Consider the following 14,074-nt stretch of genomic DNA (forward strand, 5'->3'; position numbering starts at 1 on the left):
AGTATCGGGCTGACCGTATCCGTAGATCTCTCCTTGATCTCGACGGTCGAGATCGTTCTCCCCCAACTACCCCACCTACCGCATTTATTACGGAAGGGTACAATTACCGTATCGCCCACCCCAGGAGTATTCTAGAAGACATCAAGAAAACCCTAGTACTAGAACACTCGGGGCCCGCCTTTTCGTCCAAGGGTCGGTCACGGTCCATCGTCCAGAAAACCTCAGGGACGATCCAATTCTTCGGGCCGTGACACATGCGTATGTCCCGAGTATAGTTCTTTTTCCTGTTTTTTGGTCGGACCGGGTATAGTTCATTAAGTTGTGAAAGAAACAACCCCTTGTACGATTAGCTATTCGAACGGGTAGAAAGGGTTAGGGTTTAGGGTGCGCTCTTTCCATCCATCTCTCTTGTGATTTCCAGTAAATCAAGGGGCGTGACAACGCACGGAATGGTTTTACTAAAATCCCTAACTAAAGTATTATTTGGAAATCTTTTTCCCTTTAACAGTTTTCAAACAATCTCTAGCATCCGCAGAAGTGCATACATAACGCGGAATGTATGTACGTGCATACGACCTAGGTATACGCATCAAATCATGCCAATAAGTGTTTCAAGATACTCGCTAAGGGTGTGCATGGCAACGATTATGTACCCGGAAACTGATTCTGCTCAGAAATGATTCTTTTTTACTCTGTGCTCAAGAATAATTTCTTGGCATTTGAAAGTGTTTGGTAACTGTCCAAAATTTATATTCTTAGAATAGAAAAAGAACAGAAATGCGTTTGGTAACTACACAAAATTTCTTTATATTAATAATATTTTGAATTTTTAATATTTCTTTCTTTTTTTTTCCTTCCCTTCCTTGGCCATGGCCGGTCCCCAGCGTCGGTGACTGACCACAGGCCAGGGCCTGTGAGGGCATCGCGACCCTCGCCGCCGCCGCCCTCGCCGGTCACGACGGCGAGGTTGGCCTTGCCTTGGCCGAGTAAGGCTCGACCTCGCCCAGATCTGGCGAGGCCGACCTCGCCATCGTCGGGGGCAGCAAGGGCCGCCCTGGCCAGTCGCCGGTGGCCTGTGGCCAATCGCCGGTGGCAGACCGGGAAGAAGACGAAGAACAAACCAAAAAGGAAGAAGAAAACCAAAAAGAATCATAAATGAAAAAATTGTTCCAAAATCAAGAATCTACTTTTTTTTTTGCTTCTTGATTCTATTCCAAAACTGATTCTGAGAACAATTTTTTGCAAATTTGTGTCCGGGCACAAAAAATTTAACAAACGGATTTCTGCTTCCAAACTGATTTTGAGAACAAAAGAACAGAAATTTTCACTATTTAGCAACTTGCCAAACTCCCCCTAAGTGTCCAACACATCGCCTTTGGACGTCAATTAAAATTTGATCATGTCGCCGTAGGCCCGTAGCCCAAAAGGACTTGTTGGGCCTGTTTTGTAGTATCTCCACAAGCCTAGCCCCACTGAGGATATGTTGCTGTTGGGCCGATCTGCCATGATTTCAAATCGAGGTATCAACCCTTGGTTATATTACATCCGTTGACTTTTTAGATTGGCCATGACTATGACCAAGATGGGACCGCTTTACTTTCATCCACAAAAATTTACCCAAAACCGGTATATTTGTGACAAATTTACCCTCCGTTAGTTTTTATTAAATTTTACCGTTAAATTGCTGGCAGTTGATAGGTGTACTAGTTTGGAGTTTTACCCTCCATTTATCATAAGTGTACCTGTTTGTGACTTTTCGTGGTATTAATCCAATTTAACGGAAACTAACATAGGGTAAATTTATCAACAACTCGAAATTAAAGTAATGGAAGCATTCTATTGAATCACCCAGTTTTGGGTGTTTCTTTGTCAAAAAATTAGTTTGAATTGAATTTATCACAAGTTTAACCTTAAAGAGATAATGAGAGGTCATCAATCTTTTTATGTTACTTTTTTTTTCGTACGATGCTTACATGAGTATCATAACTTTTTTTCTTTTGATCACTTGAGCGTTGCACTAGTTAAAAATCGCTCACTTGAGTACCGTGGACACCTAAATTTTTGCCATCAAATTGAATATGCATTTTTTTGTAAAAATATACATAAAATGAATAAATAGAATTACGTAAATAGATAAGAAAATATGAATGAACAATAACAACCCCACCGATTTGGATCAAACCTATTTGTTCAGCCCAACTCACCCTACCTTAATCGAGAGGGCTTCAGTCCAAGAGTGAGCTGGCCCAGGTCCATAAGCTAAAGCCAAGATTGGAGACCATAACATAACAAAGTTTGATCTACAATTGTTGCTAGCTAACAGATTGGAGACCACAACAGAGCAATAGCTTTTAAAAAAAGGAAACACCATTGCAAATTGATGGCGGTCATAACTTCTATCAAAACCGTTACAAAACAATAGTTCTAAAATTTTCAAAACTATTGAAATTTTCAGCAATTTCCCACGTATTTCAAAAGTTTTGAAAAGTAAGAAAAGATGTATGCTGGGTTAAACTCAAGGGAATGTAATGCATCAGAAGTGGTGTCTTTTTGTCTATGAACCAAATCTAGAAAGAATGAAGTATAATTCAAGAAATCATTGGAGAAATTTGAAGCTTCACTGAATCAAGAATTTATTTTGTGTATTATAATTTTCATGCATCACATTACACTCCGACAAACTTTGTTGTTCAACATGGTTTTGTGTTAATAGGCCATGCCAAAATTCTCATAGGAGCGGCCCCACTCCACACTTGTTTAATACACCACCAATAATAGCTATGGAAATCATTAAGAACTTAGCTCGATCTCTCTTTTATTGCATTCTTGCATTATAGTGCATCACCAAGTGACTTATTATTACCCATGTGAACCAATTTCATGGGATCACCAGTCACATAACTTGGGTTATTATCATTATTGATTTTCTCAATTGGCTTAAGTCCCATTACCCTCGATGTATAGTTAGAGGATAAGCCGAATTTATTTTTGACTTCATATAATCAATAGATATAATTTCATTGTTAAGCAGTTGCTTTACGACATCACGTCTCAATCGAATGTATCTCTTTTTACCATTAAAAATTCATTCTTTGCAATAGCTATTGCCGCTTGGAATCACAATGCCTAGACACAGATTGTGTCAGTTTCATTCCCAAAGAAATAGCTACTTAGAAGTTTCTCAACTATTCAGCTTCATTTTTAGATGTTAGTTTGAGAAGATTTTTCCCTTTCCTAAGAACTTGAGTAGTTCTCGAATCACCAAGATAAATAATCTCCTCTCCTTCCTTCCTGGAGTGTAGGATTATAAGACATTTTGTTTGTAAAGATGTACCTGGTAGCATGAGTCTACCATCCAATTTTTCACATTGGCCATAATATTGGCTTGAGAAATGATCTTAACAATTATGTCGTAAGAATCATCAACTTCAACCAGGTCGATTTTTGGTCTAGTAAGATTGCCATTACCCCACAATTTTGTTTGGTTGATTTCGAAGTTATAGTTCTCCACCATGGGTGAACATATATCCACTAGTAAATTTTGTCTAATCTGAATTTGATTTTTTAGTTAGCATCACTGTATACTTTTAATACAGTGAAAAATTCACTATGTATGATGTCATAGTTTATGGTTTATCGAATAACATGAAAATCCAATTCAAGAATTTCTTACCCAGTGTATTTCTTAATCAAATTTGATTTGTTTAAGTTATGGGAATACAAATATTCAGCAAAGGAGCAATATAAATTCCACCCGACTTCCTCCCACGTGAATATATTTGTTGATATTACCAAAATAATAATAAAATGAGACCAAACCCTCATTATTTGAACAAAAATGTATACAGACAACAAGCACGAACACCTACCAAACAAATGCAAACCATGAACACCTCATATAATCATGAATCTAACAAGTTCAAGGCATGAATAGCAATTGTGACGAGGAACTCTGCAAGTTCTAAGCATGGGCAGGATACGTGGCCATGAATCCAGTATATTTTGAACATGTATAGGTAGCAATCTAGTATATTTGAACCACTCCTTAAGGATAATTCCGATCATTGGAGTACAAAATAATGTGTGACAAGCTCTAGCGGTTATCCTCCCACGATAAATCAGATCTTCCTCTTTACTCAGCATTGAATAATAGAGGGAACGGGAACTATATCTCATATGTAAAACACATCAAATAAATGGAAAGAAAAGAAAGAATTTTCTTATTTTTTGTATATTTTGACTAGGCTAATGAAGGAAAGGGTTACTAAAGAAATAATTCAAACATTACAAAACCGTTACAGCACCGTTACACAATATATCATTTTTTAAAAACTGATACAAATTAATAGCTGTCATGACTCTTATCAAAACCTTTACAAAACAATGGCTTTAAGATTTTCAAAATCATTGAAATATCCAACATTATCGACTTTTTTCACAAAGCATAATGTGTACATGTATGTCCTATGTATAGTTCATTGAGGGGAAGATGACACAAATAGACTTTGAACTTTGGTCCAATGTGTAATGTCGCCCATGGAATTTTAATTTGTTTGATGTTGTCCCTAAGCTATTACCAAATGTTAAATGTAATCCTTCGTTTGCTCAAATGACAAATCAGGCATTATCTGATGATGTAGATTAACATAGCTGAGTTGGACTTTTAAAAATGATGGGTCAACATGTTTATGTTTTGATCCATCTACTTTAAAAAGGGGAAAAAAAAATTGGGTTTTAATGCATCTAACATTATTAATGATGTGGATTATTATATCATGATTTGATATAAATATCTTATTTGGATAATCTGTATGTGATTTTTTTTTTGTTATCCACCATTCACTTGCATTAATGGAAGGAGGACAATGAATATTTTCCATATAATCGAGGGACTGGATTTAACATTTACTAATTGTTAAAGATTACATTGAACAAATTAAAAGTTTAAAGACGACATCTCACATTGAACCAAAGTTCAAAGACCATTTACTAGGGGTGAGCGGTTCCTGGTCCGGTCCGGTCCCACCCAAGAACCAGGAACCGGACCGGAAGGACTGGTTCCCAATTTTTAGGACCGAGAACCTGACCGGCTAGTCTTGGGACCGTGGACTGGTTCCAATGGAACCAATCGCTTATTCATTTAGTAACCTAGGATATGAAATAATAACCTACTGCAATATGACAAAAGCGTTAATTATAATGCTGCGGCAAAATCCAAGCTTGTTTCTTAATAGAATGTCTTAGGCAGAGCCTCAGAGGTGAGGGCGAGAGTGAATTGGGGAGCGCCTCAGTGATTAGGGTATTTTTTAATCTTAAAGCATTGGATTGTCTTTTCTTTATGGGAAACAGCAGGGACATTTGCTGCAGAGGTAAACTGGTAAAATGTTTTCTATTTTTTTCATAAATTTTAAAAAAGTAAATAAATATATATTTTCCAAGCAAAATAAATAAATATATATATTTATCGGTCCGGTCCGGTCCGGTTCTCACCCTAGAACCGAGAACCGGACTGCCCGGAAACCGGTTCCACTTTTAAGAACCGGGAATCGGACCGATACTCCCGAGAACCGGACCAAACCGGCTGGTCCGGTCCGGTTCGGTCCAATCCCGATTCGGGCAGTCCATTATGCTCACCCCTACCATTTACGTCATTTTCCCCTTTATTAAGTCATGAAAGAAAGACCCATGTACTTTTCTAGCAATATTTCAGTTACATCTCTCTCGTGATAAAAACAAAGGGTGCGCCATCACATGAGATAGCTTTACGAAAATCCCTAGCCGAAGCTGGATGAATGGACTTTTTTCTCGGGATTTTTTGAAATTCTTTTCCCTTTGAAAGCTATTAAACAATCTCTTTGCATCCACATAAATGACACAAAATGTGAAATGTACGTACATACATACGCGCATTTATATACTTGTATGCGCTTATATATATACAAACACGTACCAAATCGTGCTAGTAAGTGTTTCAAAATACTCGTTAGGTATACCGAACACATGGATTTTTGGTACGGGTCAACGGGTAGAGGGTATGAAAATTGAGATTTGTTATTTTATTCGATTGATTGGATTGTATAATGTCACGATTACAAGTGGCACTTCATGATGAGGATGAGGCCACTTTATTTTCTCCCACATAAAAAATCAAATTATAAAAAGTTAAAAACCACTCCTAACATGCCCTCGATTGAGTTGAGAGAAACAAACTATTTGCGTATTTGAACAATCGTAGAAAATGATTTTCCACAATTGTAAGATAAGATATACAAGTCGAGATGGGAGAGATTTATTGGATTACAAAGCGATGATTTCGACAATTTCGAACCGAAATTCTGTCTATTATACGAATAAAAAAAACAAACTAGGAGTAGTCTCTCTAGAAACTTTTCGAGTAAAGATTTAAATTTGAAATCCTCATCCAACTTTGCTTTATATCTAATATGATTGCCGATAGCATCTACAATCTAGAAATCCTTATCAAGAGATAAAATATGCAATCTCTTCGAAGATAGCAATGTAGAGTAAATATTGGGTGGGCAGCCCCTCCATGTCGCTATAGGGTCGGCCATCCTACGTGGCACTATTAGCGTCCACGTCAGCTATTTTTAGTTAAAAAATGTTGGATGAACTCAATTGGCAAAATGTGAAAATTTTTATAACTCAATTGGCAAAATTGAAAAATGTAAGGCTAAATTGGCAAAAGCACAATAAGTTTACGGCTTTTTCGACAATTTTCTCATCCAGAACTTTGGATGATCCCTACTTTAATTCAGCATTCAATCATGTGACTTTTAGTTGCATCGTCACATCATTCTAGGAGCAATTGCAATTGTACTCCATTGACATCTACACTTATTTAACTTAATTATTATCCTTTTTGTTTAAGTCTTAGAGTCTCATGATTCATGTTCAACCGAACTAACTGGCCAGCACCAATGTGTGAAATAAAAAAACTACGATTTAGTAAAATGATAGCAAGCATAAAAATAGGATCTATGATTTGATGCTTTTGTAGGAAGTTCCTTTATCTGTCTTCACATGCCCACTTGCAACAGCATTGCAACAAAAACAAAAAAATATTAGAGTAAGATTTTATTGTAAGGAGAGTAATATCTAGTATTGATATTGCAATTTCTAGGAAACATGCTTTTTAAAGTGAAAGTCAAGATTTGTTTAATTAGGTGGCAAAATGAATCTTGTGGGGCAATTTTTTTGTTTTTTTTTTTATTTCGCATGAATTTTTTAGAATAATCATCTCGTATACACGAAATTAAATGAAAATCAAGTTATTAAAACACGCTTGTTCCAACAATTTTCCTAGCGAAAAGGGCTTCCTCTCTCTCTTGTAATTTCTTTCTCTCTCTACTGGGTCAGTGAGAGAGAGGGCGGAGGGAGTGGGGGGATGACACGTGGCGCCACGTGTCGTCCATTAAACGGCCCCGACCCCCTGGCGATGTGGAGGGGGCCGGCCCACCCGATATTTTCTCTTGCGACGTATGTGGATAAAAAATAGATCTCTCTCGAGACAGCCTAATTGGATCAAAATATATAATTCAAGATATAAGGAGAGTTAATCGATCTCTTTTATGTTACTTATTTTCTTTTTGCGATATTGAGAGATTAACGGAGGAGGTAACATGTTATAATCTTTTTTTGTTTACTATATAGAAATATTACTTTAAATAAATCAAGATTAATGTTGAACCCGGGTGAATTCCTCAATATTGCAACAACAAAAAAAGAAAGAAAGAAAGAAAGAAGACTGAATTGTCACAAACCGCAAGCATCATAGCCTGAACCGTAAAAATAGTGGGATATATGCACTAGAAGTTTTAAAACTTGTCATGAAAGTGCAATCGAGTTCTAAAACTTGTCGCGAAAATACAATCGAGTCCTAAAACTTTAAAAAAAAATGCAATCAATGTAAGGCTTGATTTGATTAGACCAATTTGACAAGTTTTATGAATTGATTGCACTCTTTGAAAGTTTTAATACTCGATTGCACTTTTTTACAAGTTCTAGGACTCAATTGCAATTTTTTAAAGCTTTTGAATTCAATTGTACTTTTATGATAAGTTTTACGACTTAAAATGTATTTTATCCCAAAAATAATCGAAATTCCCTCCATCAACACACCTCGGACAGATTTATAAAAGACAACAAGAAGATGGAAACCCCTCCCCGTCTTCGCCTACTCCAAGCAGAGAGAGACGGGAGAAGAAACACGAGTTTGATAATTTTAAACGGGCGACAACGTGAGGACGTGACGGGTAGCGGGCGGTTCCATATTTGGTTATCCTCTGAAACAAACACGCGCGGTGACGGTGCCGGTGCTTACCGAATCTTTATGATAAGAAATTTACTATCAACTTGCGACATTTCAAAGCATTTTTAACTCGGTCAACGATCCCCCATCTGGGAACGAGGATGTTTCTTCGATGCTTCCCAATGCCTGCGACATTGTCTCCCTTCTGGGTTTAGCTAGCTCCGGCTTTAGCCTTTGGTTTCTCCGACGTGCTCAGTTCCTTTTGGCTCTCCCCATTTGCACCACCCACCACCCTCGTGATTTGTATCTTATCTTATCTGGGTTTGGGCTATGCTGTAGCGTATTGCCAGAGAAGACTCGACCTTCAAGAAACCGAATGAGCTCTTCTTTTCCGCGTGGGTTCTTGTTTCTTGGGTTTGGAATCGGCTTCTGATGCTCGTTGGGGGGGTTGCCGGTGATATTCGACGCTGCCCATCTTGGAAAGGCCTCGACTTTCTGCGACGTAAATGCAATTCTTGTCTTTCAGCCTCTGTTTTTACCTTCTTTTTCTCGTTGTGTTCTGCTTAGTCATATGCGCATTTGGGTACAAATTCAATGGGTTTCGAAAGGTTTCCATGCTTTCCGGGTTCGTTTCTTGTTTCCTGAATTGCTTTTGGCCTGATTGCTGGATGTGTCTTGGTTCTTTTCGAAAGTTGACTGATGGGTTTGATTTGAAATTTTCGATTTTGCATGCTTTTTTGTAATTAGGGATCTGTTTCTCTGTCTTTCCATTTCCGTTCCGGCGATAATGGGATGATGAAATAGTGCCTGATCCGCCTCTTGCAATTTGCAGGATAATAGCCTCTGGACAGAATTTGGTGTGTACGTTGCATCGCTGAACCTTTTGATTGGCTATTTAGAGATTAGGCATATTGATAATGGACGTAGCAAGAGAGGAAGCAATCAATTTCAGGGATGCAGAAGAAATGGATCGAGAAACCTCCGCGGATACTCCTCTTAGAGAAACCGCCAGCCTGCATAGAACCCACTTTCCGGGGGCCGTGAGGCAAAGGGCCTATATATTTGATGGGCAGGGGAGGTTTTATAATAAGGAGTGGGATCTAGCTGAAGGAAGTGGCAATGAATTTTGCTGGTACCATGTGGAACTCCCGAAAGGAAACCAGATGCTGTCGCAATCCGCGCAGTATCTCATTGATGTTCTTTGCCCGCCCCTGAAGCTGCAAGACATTCTCTCGCTGGTGAGTAATGGACCATTTTGCGGACATGTTGATGGAGCGCTTGTTTTTAGGATTAACTCGCCTGGTCCACCATCTAGCAACTTTACGTTCAGAATTGCTGCTAGAGTTACGGAGAACTCGGTTATTACTGTGTCTCTTGGTCGTGTGCCCCGTTTGGGGTTCTCGAGGATGGGTGAATCTCTTCTCTCGGAAATTCCTAGCATAGAAAATCCCGCTTACGCTAGAGATGAGCAGAAGGAAGGGAGTGGGATTGTGATAAAGGAGCATGTCCTCGAGTTCTTGTTAACGATGAATCACTCTGAGGAGGCTGATAACCCGGTGCCAAAATCCGTCTCCAATCTTGTTGTTCACATTCTGGATACACATGTGGATCACTTGCAAGATGTTGTAACCAAACTCGAGATCGACCTGGACTCAGTGGAGCTTGAATTGGATAAAGGTAAGTTACGCTTAGAGAATAAAGTTTTCAGTGATGATTCATCTCTCTTGAATACAAGCTGCTTTCCTGGTTGCGTTTAGGGTTCATTTTTTTCCTATATCAAATAGCAGGCTTGATGGCAGTGGTTGCATCATGTGCTACCGTAGGTTTCTAATTGTCTTGCATCCTTAATTCATATAGCTTTGACAAATATCTCATAGCAGTATGCAGTGTAGATTTGATAGCCATACAATATCACAGTAAAACATATCTCAGTCCCTGTGAGTATCAGGGACATTTGAGACATTTGAACATGGACTTCAAAAGGGCTGCAAAAATGTGAATTAGTAGATGCATGCATGAAGTTAAGGTTTCCAGTTTGATGGGTGCTTTCTTTAGCTGAATGCCTGAAGTCGTTTTTATCTTACTGAAATCTAGTCGACAGATATGATGATTAATCTATTTGAATCATCTTCTCACATCTTGGCTGATTCAATTTTGTGGGGCTGTGATCAAGATTTATGTGCATAGTTCTGTCCGTACAAACCACATTCTTTCCGAAGTTGTAAGATGCGATGCTCTGTTTATAAAAAATTCTCAAATTTAGGGTGCGTTCGTTACGTGGAAAATGAGTGATTTGGAAAACATTTTCCAAAAAATGATTGCTGATATCGTTTAGAAAAATTAGTCAACGGTAAATATTTTCATCATCGATAACAATTTATGCCTAATTTTTTTTGTGGGCAATGAAATTTTTTTTCATTAATTTATTTTTTTAAGCGATACAAGCTATTATTTTTCGGAAAATGTTTTTCAAATCACTCATTTTCCGCGAAACGAACACACCCTTAAAGTAACTTCTAGTATCTACAATATCTCACTTCTTTAACTGCATATAAGCATCTTTTGCTATCATGGGAAAGCTTATGAAATGGGTAATTAATGAACGCAACATCTTAACAGCATGGAATTGTCTAAACTTGTTTCTAGTGTTAAAGTTCGAGTTGCTGTGGTGGAATTGTCAAGAAAGCTAGATCAAGGCAGACGCTTGCCTCTACTCCTAGCTCGTCCACAAGTTTTCCATTTGGTCATAGACATTTTGATGTTGAGAGAAGAAATAATTGGGCACCTATTTTCAAGAAGCTCTCTGTAGATGATTTGCTGCTGTATTTTTAGTTCTTGGAGCTGGTTTGTACTGTACATAATTTGAATCTTCCACTTAATTTAAGAGACAGCATTCTATTTACTTGTTCACAGGTGGTTCTGCTTTGAAGAAACAAATGCTGGATGATAGGAGATTTCCAAAAATGCATATTAATTTGCAGCGGCTCTTGCAGGTACTTCCATCTCCTTTCAGATGTATGTCTTAACATCATGAAACCAGACAGGAATTTCTATGTGAACTATTGTTGCTGGAAGTGGAAGGCCATTATCTAGTCTTTCCATGGAGGCAAGCCAATACTCTGTCATCATTTCTCAGAAATAGATATGAAAATAGGATAGGGAAGGGCTCTGTGGAAATGAATATCAGGAAAGGTCACTGAAAGTCCAAGCACAAACTTGAATGAAATTATACATCATATAGGACCATATAAAACTTCACCTGACAGTCTTTTGGCTGGTAAGGAGAATATGATTCAGTTTTTTCTGATCTGAATACGTGAATTTGCCCAGGTGATCGCCCATGGTGAGCAGGTTTTCCCCCGTGTGAAAGAAAAATGTTCTTCGAAACTGTGGTTTGCCAGCGAAGATATCGGCTCTCTCGAAGAATTAATTGGCCGTCTGAGAAGACTAAAGGAGAACGTGGGATTCTTAGCAAACCGCGTGACAGCTATCCAAGCTGGTCTAGATAGCTGGCAGTCTGAGCAGATTAACAGGAAGCTATATTACCTATCATTCCTTTCCATAATATTCCTTCCTCTATCAATCATCACCGGAGGTAAAAGCTCTATACGAGGATTCTGGTGTGAAGTTTGCTTTCATCATCTGAAGTACTTGGATCACCAACCTTAAGGAGGAGATTTTCACATATTCTTTTACCCCTTTTTTTTCTTATCACAGTTTTTGGCATGAACGTGGGAGGAGTTCCATGGACGGAGCAAAGGGACCCGGCATTAAGGGACGGGTTCCGCAATGTGATGTTGCTTTGTGTTGGATTGCTATTTCTCGCACTTCTCTGCTTCGTTTTCCCTGCTTTGTATAAACGCTTGGCCGAATGGCAGAGGAAGAGGGTCATGCAGAGAAGTTGGTCTCTCAACAGGAAGTCGTTTCTCAAGAGAACCCCCAGGCATGATGAAAGAGGAGGTTATTTGAGAATATGAAATGAAGTGTGAGTGGCGCTGCTATATTTGGGGCGGTACATATCCTCTATTCTTGGCAAAAAGTTTCCCTCAATTTGTTCCTGTTTACCAGTTATCATCATTTTTCGTTCTGTCATTTCTCTCATCAGTTTTCCTTGGATGGGGTCTGTACAAACAACACGGACGATTGCACAAACAACATGGACGATTGTGCTTTAGTCCCTCCTGAGTTGCTCTCTGCACCCTTTTAGTGAAGTTTTAGGTCTATTGAACCATTTCTTTAATTGAGTTTCCCCCGTTTCTTGTAGGGAAACTTGACCTATTGGTTGTATCTTTGTTGACAGATTGTATAGCATCTCCTTTCCAACAAATATACTTCAATTTTTTTCAATAAGGAAATCCGGTTTTATTGCCGGGCCATTGAAGAAGAAAAATGAGTTGTATCGGCTGTCATGTTTGACGCCAGATACTCTTCAACTGGGCAAAGCTGTTGCTTTCGATTATTCGAAATTCAAGTTGCCCTGAAGACAGGAACACGAGTATCGGGTTCCAAGAGGAACTTTGCTTGCTCATTTGCATAGTTTCCAGCTAAGTTGGCCAACTTTCCAGGAGTCCAATTTGAGAGCAGTGGTAATAGCATGTAGTTGTCTTTCTTGTACAGATTTAAACTGACCTGTTCCTTATCCCATTTTTCAATCATCAGGACCCTGCTGAGTGTATGAACGAGTGAAAGCTTTACATTCATCCCCTGTAGGCATGGATATAAGATCCTGTTTCACTCAGAAGGGACTTTTTCCTGGAAAGTGAAAATCTTTCACCAAAAGAGTTGGTTTTGGTTTTGTTTATGAAATGGGTTCTTTGTTGATTGTGGACAGGAATTTGCTTGGTGTTGAAGTGAAGCTCTGAAAGTAAAAGTACTGGAAATGGTAAATGTGTGTGAAAGAGAGAAAATACATTAATTAAAAATATATAGGAGTTTTGAGAGAGAGAGAGAGAGTGAGAGAGCGCTCTTTTGATTAAAGTGCATGGGTATTTATAGCTCACTAATTACAACCACTCCTAAGTAATCACGACCCAAGTCATGATTATTACATAACATTTTCGATATTCTACATTTCCAATTCGAACGTTAATCTTATCTATATAGAATTACAACTTCTAGAACCATTGAAATACTTAACCGTCACCTCTTACCGATGCCTCCATTCGACGTCTTTTGTCCACACATTCTCCTTTCTTACGTGCAATCCTTAGCTAATATCGGGGCCATTGGTCACCCACAAGCTTTGTCGCCGATCACCCTCTATCCATTACCCATGCCATGTAATTGTCGATTTTCCCGTGTCCCTTGACTCATCATTTTTTAACAAAACTCTCTATTAACCGATCTATCGATAACAAGAAGCCAGCTACTTTTTTTGATAAAGTATATCCATTTACACACATGTGGATATAAAGTCGGGATCTATAATTAATTTACACAGATGAACATATCTTCTTATCAAAAAGCGATGTTTTCGTCAAACAATTACTTGAACTCGTCGAGAAGATGAAAAAAGAAACAGAAGAGTTTGATAGCTTGTTGGCCAAGTCAGATAAAAAAAAAAGCCGATTTCGACATTGACCAGCTGAAAACAGCGTCTGTGGAGCCCAAACCAGCCACGCAAATGCCCAAAAACGACCCGCCGTCGCCGTCGTCGTCGTCCAATCGAGGATTTAATCAGGTGCCCGCCATCGCAATGGCCGCACCAGTCCGAGAATCGATCAGCGCCGTCGGATGCGCGCACCCCCCGATCAGTCGGATGAACGGCGATGCGCGAGCGAGCGTGCGCGTACACGAGAAGCGTCG

The 14,074-nt window shown here is 38.9% G+C and overlaps 1 protein-coding gene across 6 annotated transcripts; it reads left to right on the forward strand.

Moving 5' to 3' along the window:
* Nucleotides 1–8,203: 8,203 nt before the first annotated feature.
* Nucleotides 8,204–12,596, forward strand: LOC115679748 (uncharacterized). Of its 6 annotated transcripts, none has more exons than XR_008815554.1 (7): nt 8,204–8,771; nt 9,102–9,946; nt 11,183–11,262; nt 11,600–11,864; nt 11,987–12,281; nt 12,375–12,475; nt 12,570–12,596. XR_008815554.1 is itself a non-coding variant. In XM_056307276.1 (6 exons), exons 2-5 carry the CDS (start codon nt 9,187–9,189, stop codon nt 12,244–12,246), a joined length of 1,365 nt encoding a protein of 454 aa, XP_056163251.1. In that variant the 5' UTR covers nt 8,204–8,771; nt 9,102–9,186; the 3' UTR covers nt 12,247–12,281; nt 12,375–12,596. The 6 variants fall into 6 exon arrangements, 3 of the variants coding, with proteins under 3 accessions (XP_056163251.1, XP_056163252.1, XP_030459298.1); XR_008815555.1 differs by having other exon boundaries at nt 11,987–12,254; XM_056307276.1 differs by having other exon boundaries at nt 12,375–12,596.
* Nucleotides 12,597–14,074: the final 1,478 nt, after the last annotated feature.

This window comes from Syzygium oleosum, unplaced genomic scaffold, assembly GCF_021117445.2.
Source record: "Syzygium oleosum isolate NSW1041296 unplaced genomic scaffold, Sole_v2.1 Sole_v2.52, whole genome shotgun sequence".
Classification (NCBI taxonomy): Eukaryota; Viridiplantae; Streptophyta; class Magnoliopsida; order Myrtales; family Myrtaceae; genus Syzygium; species Syzygium oleosum.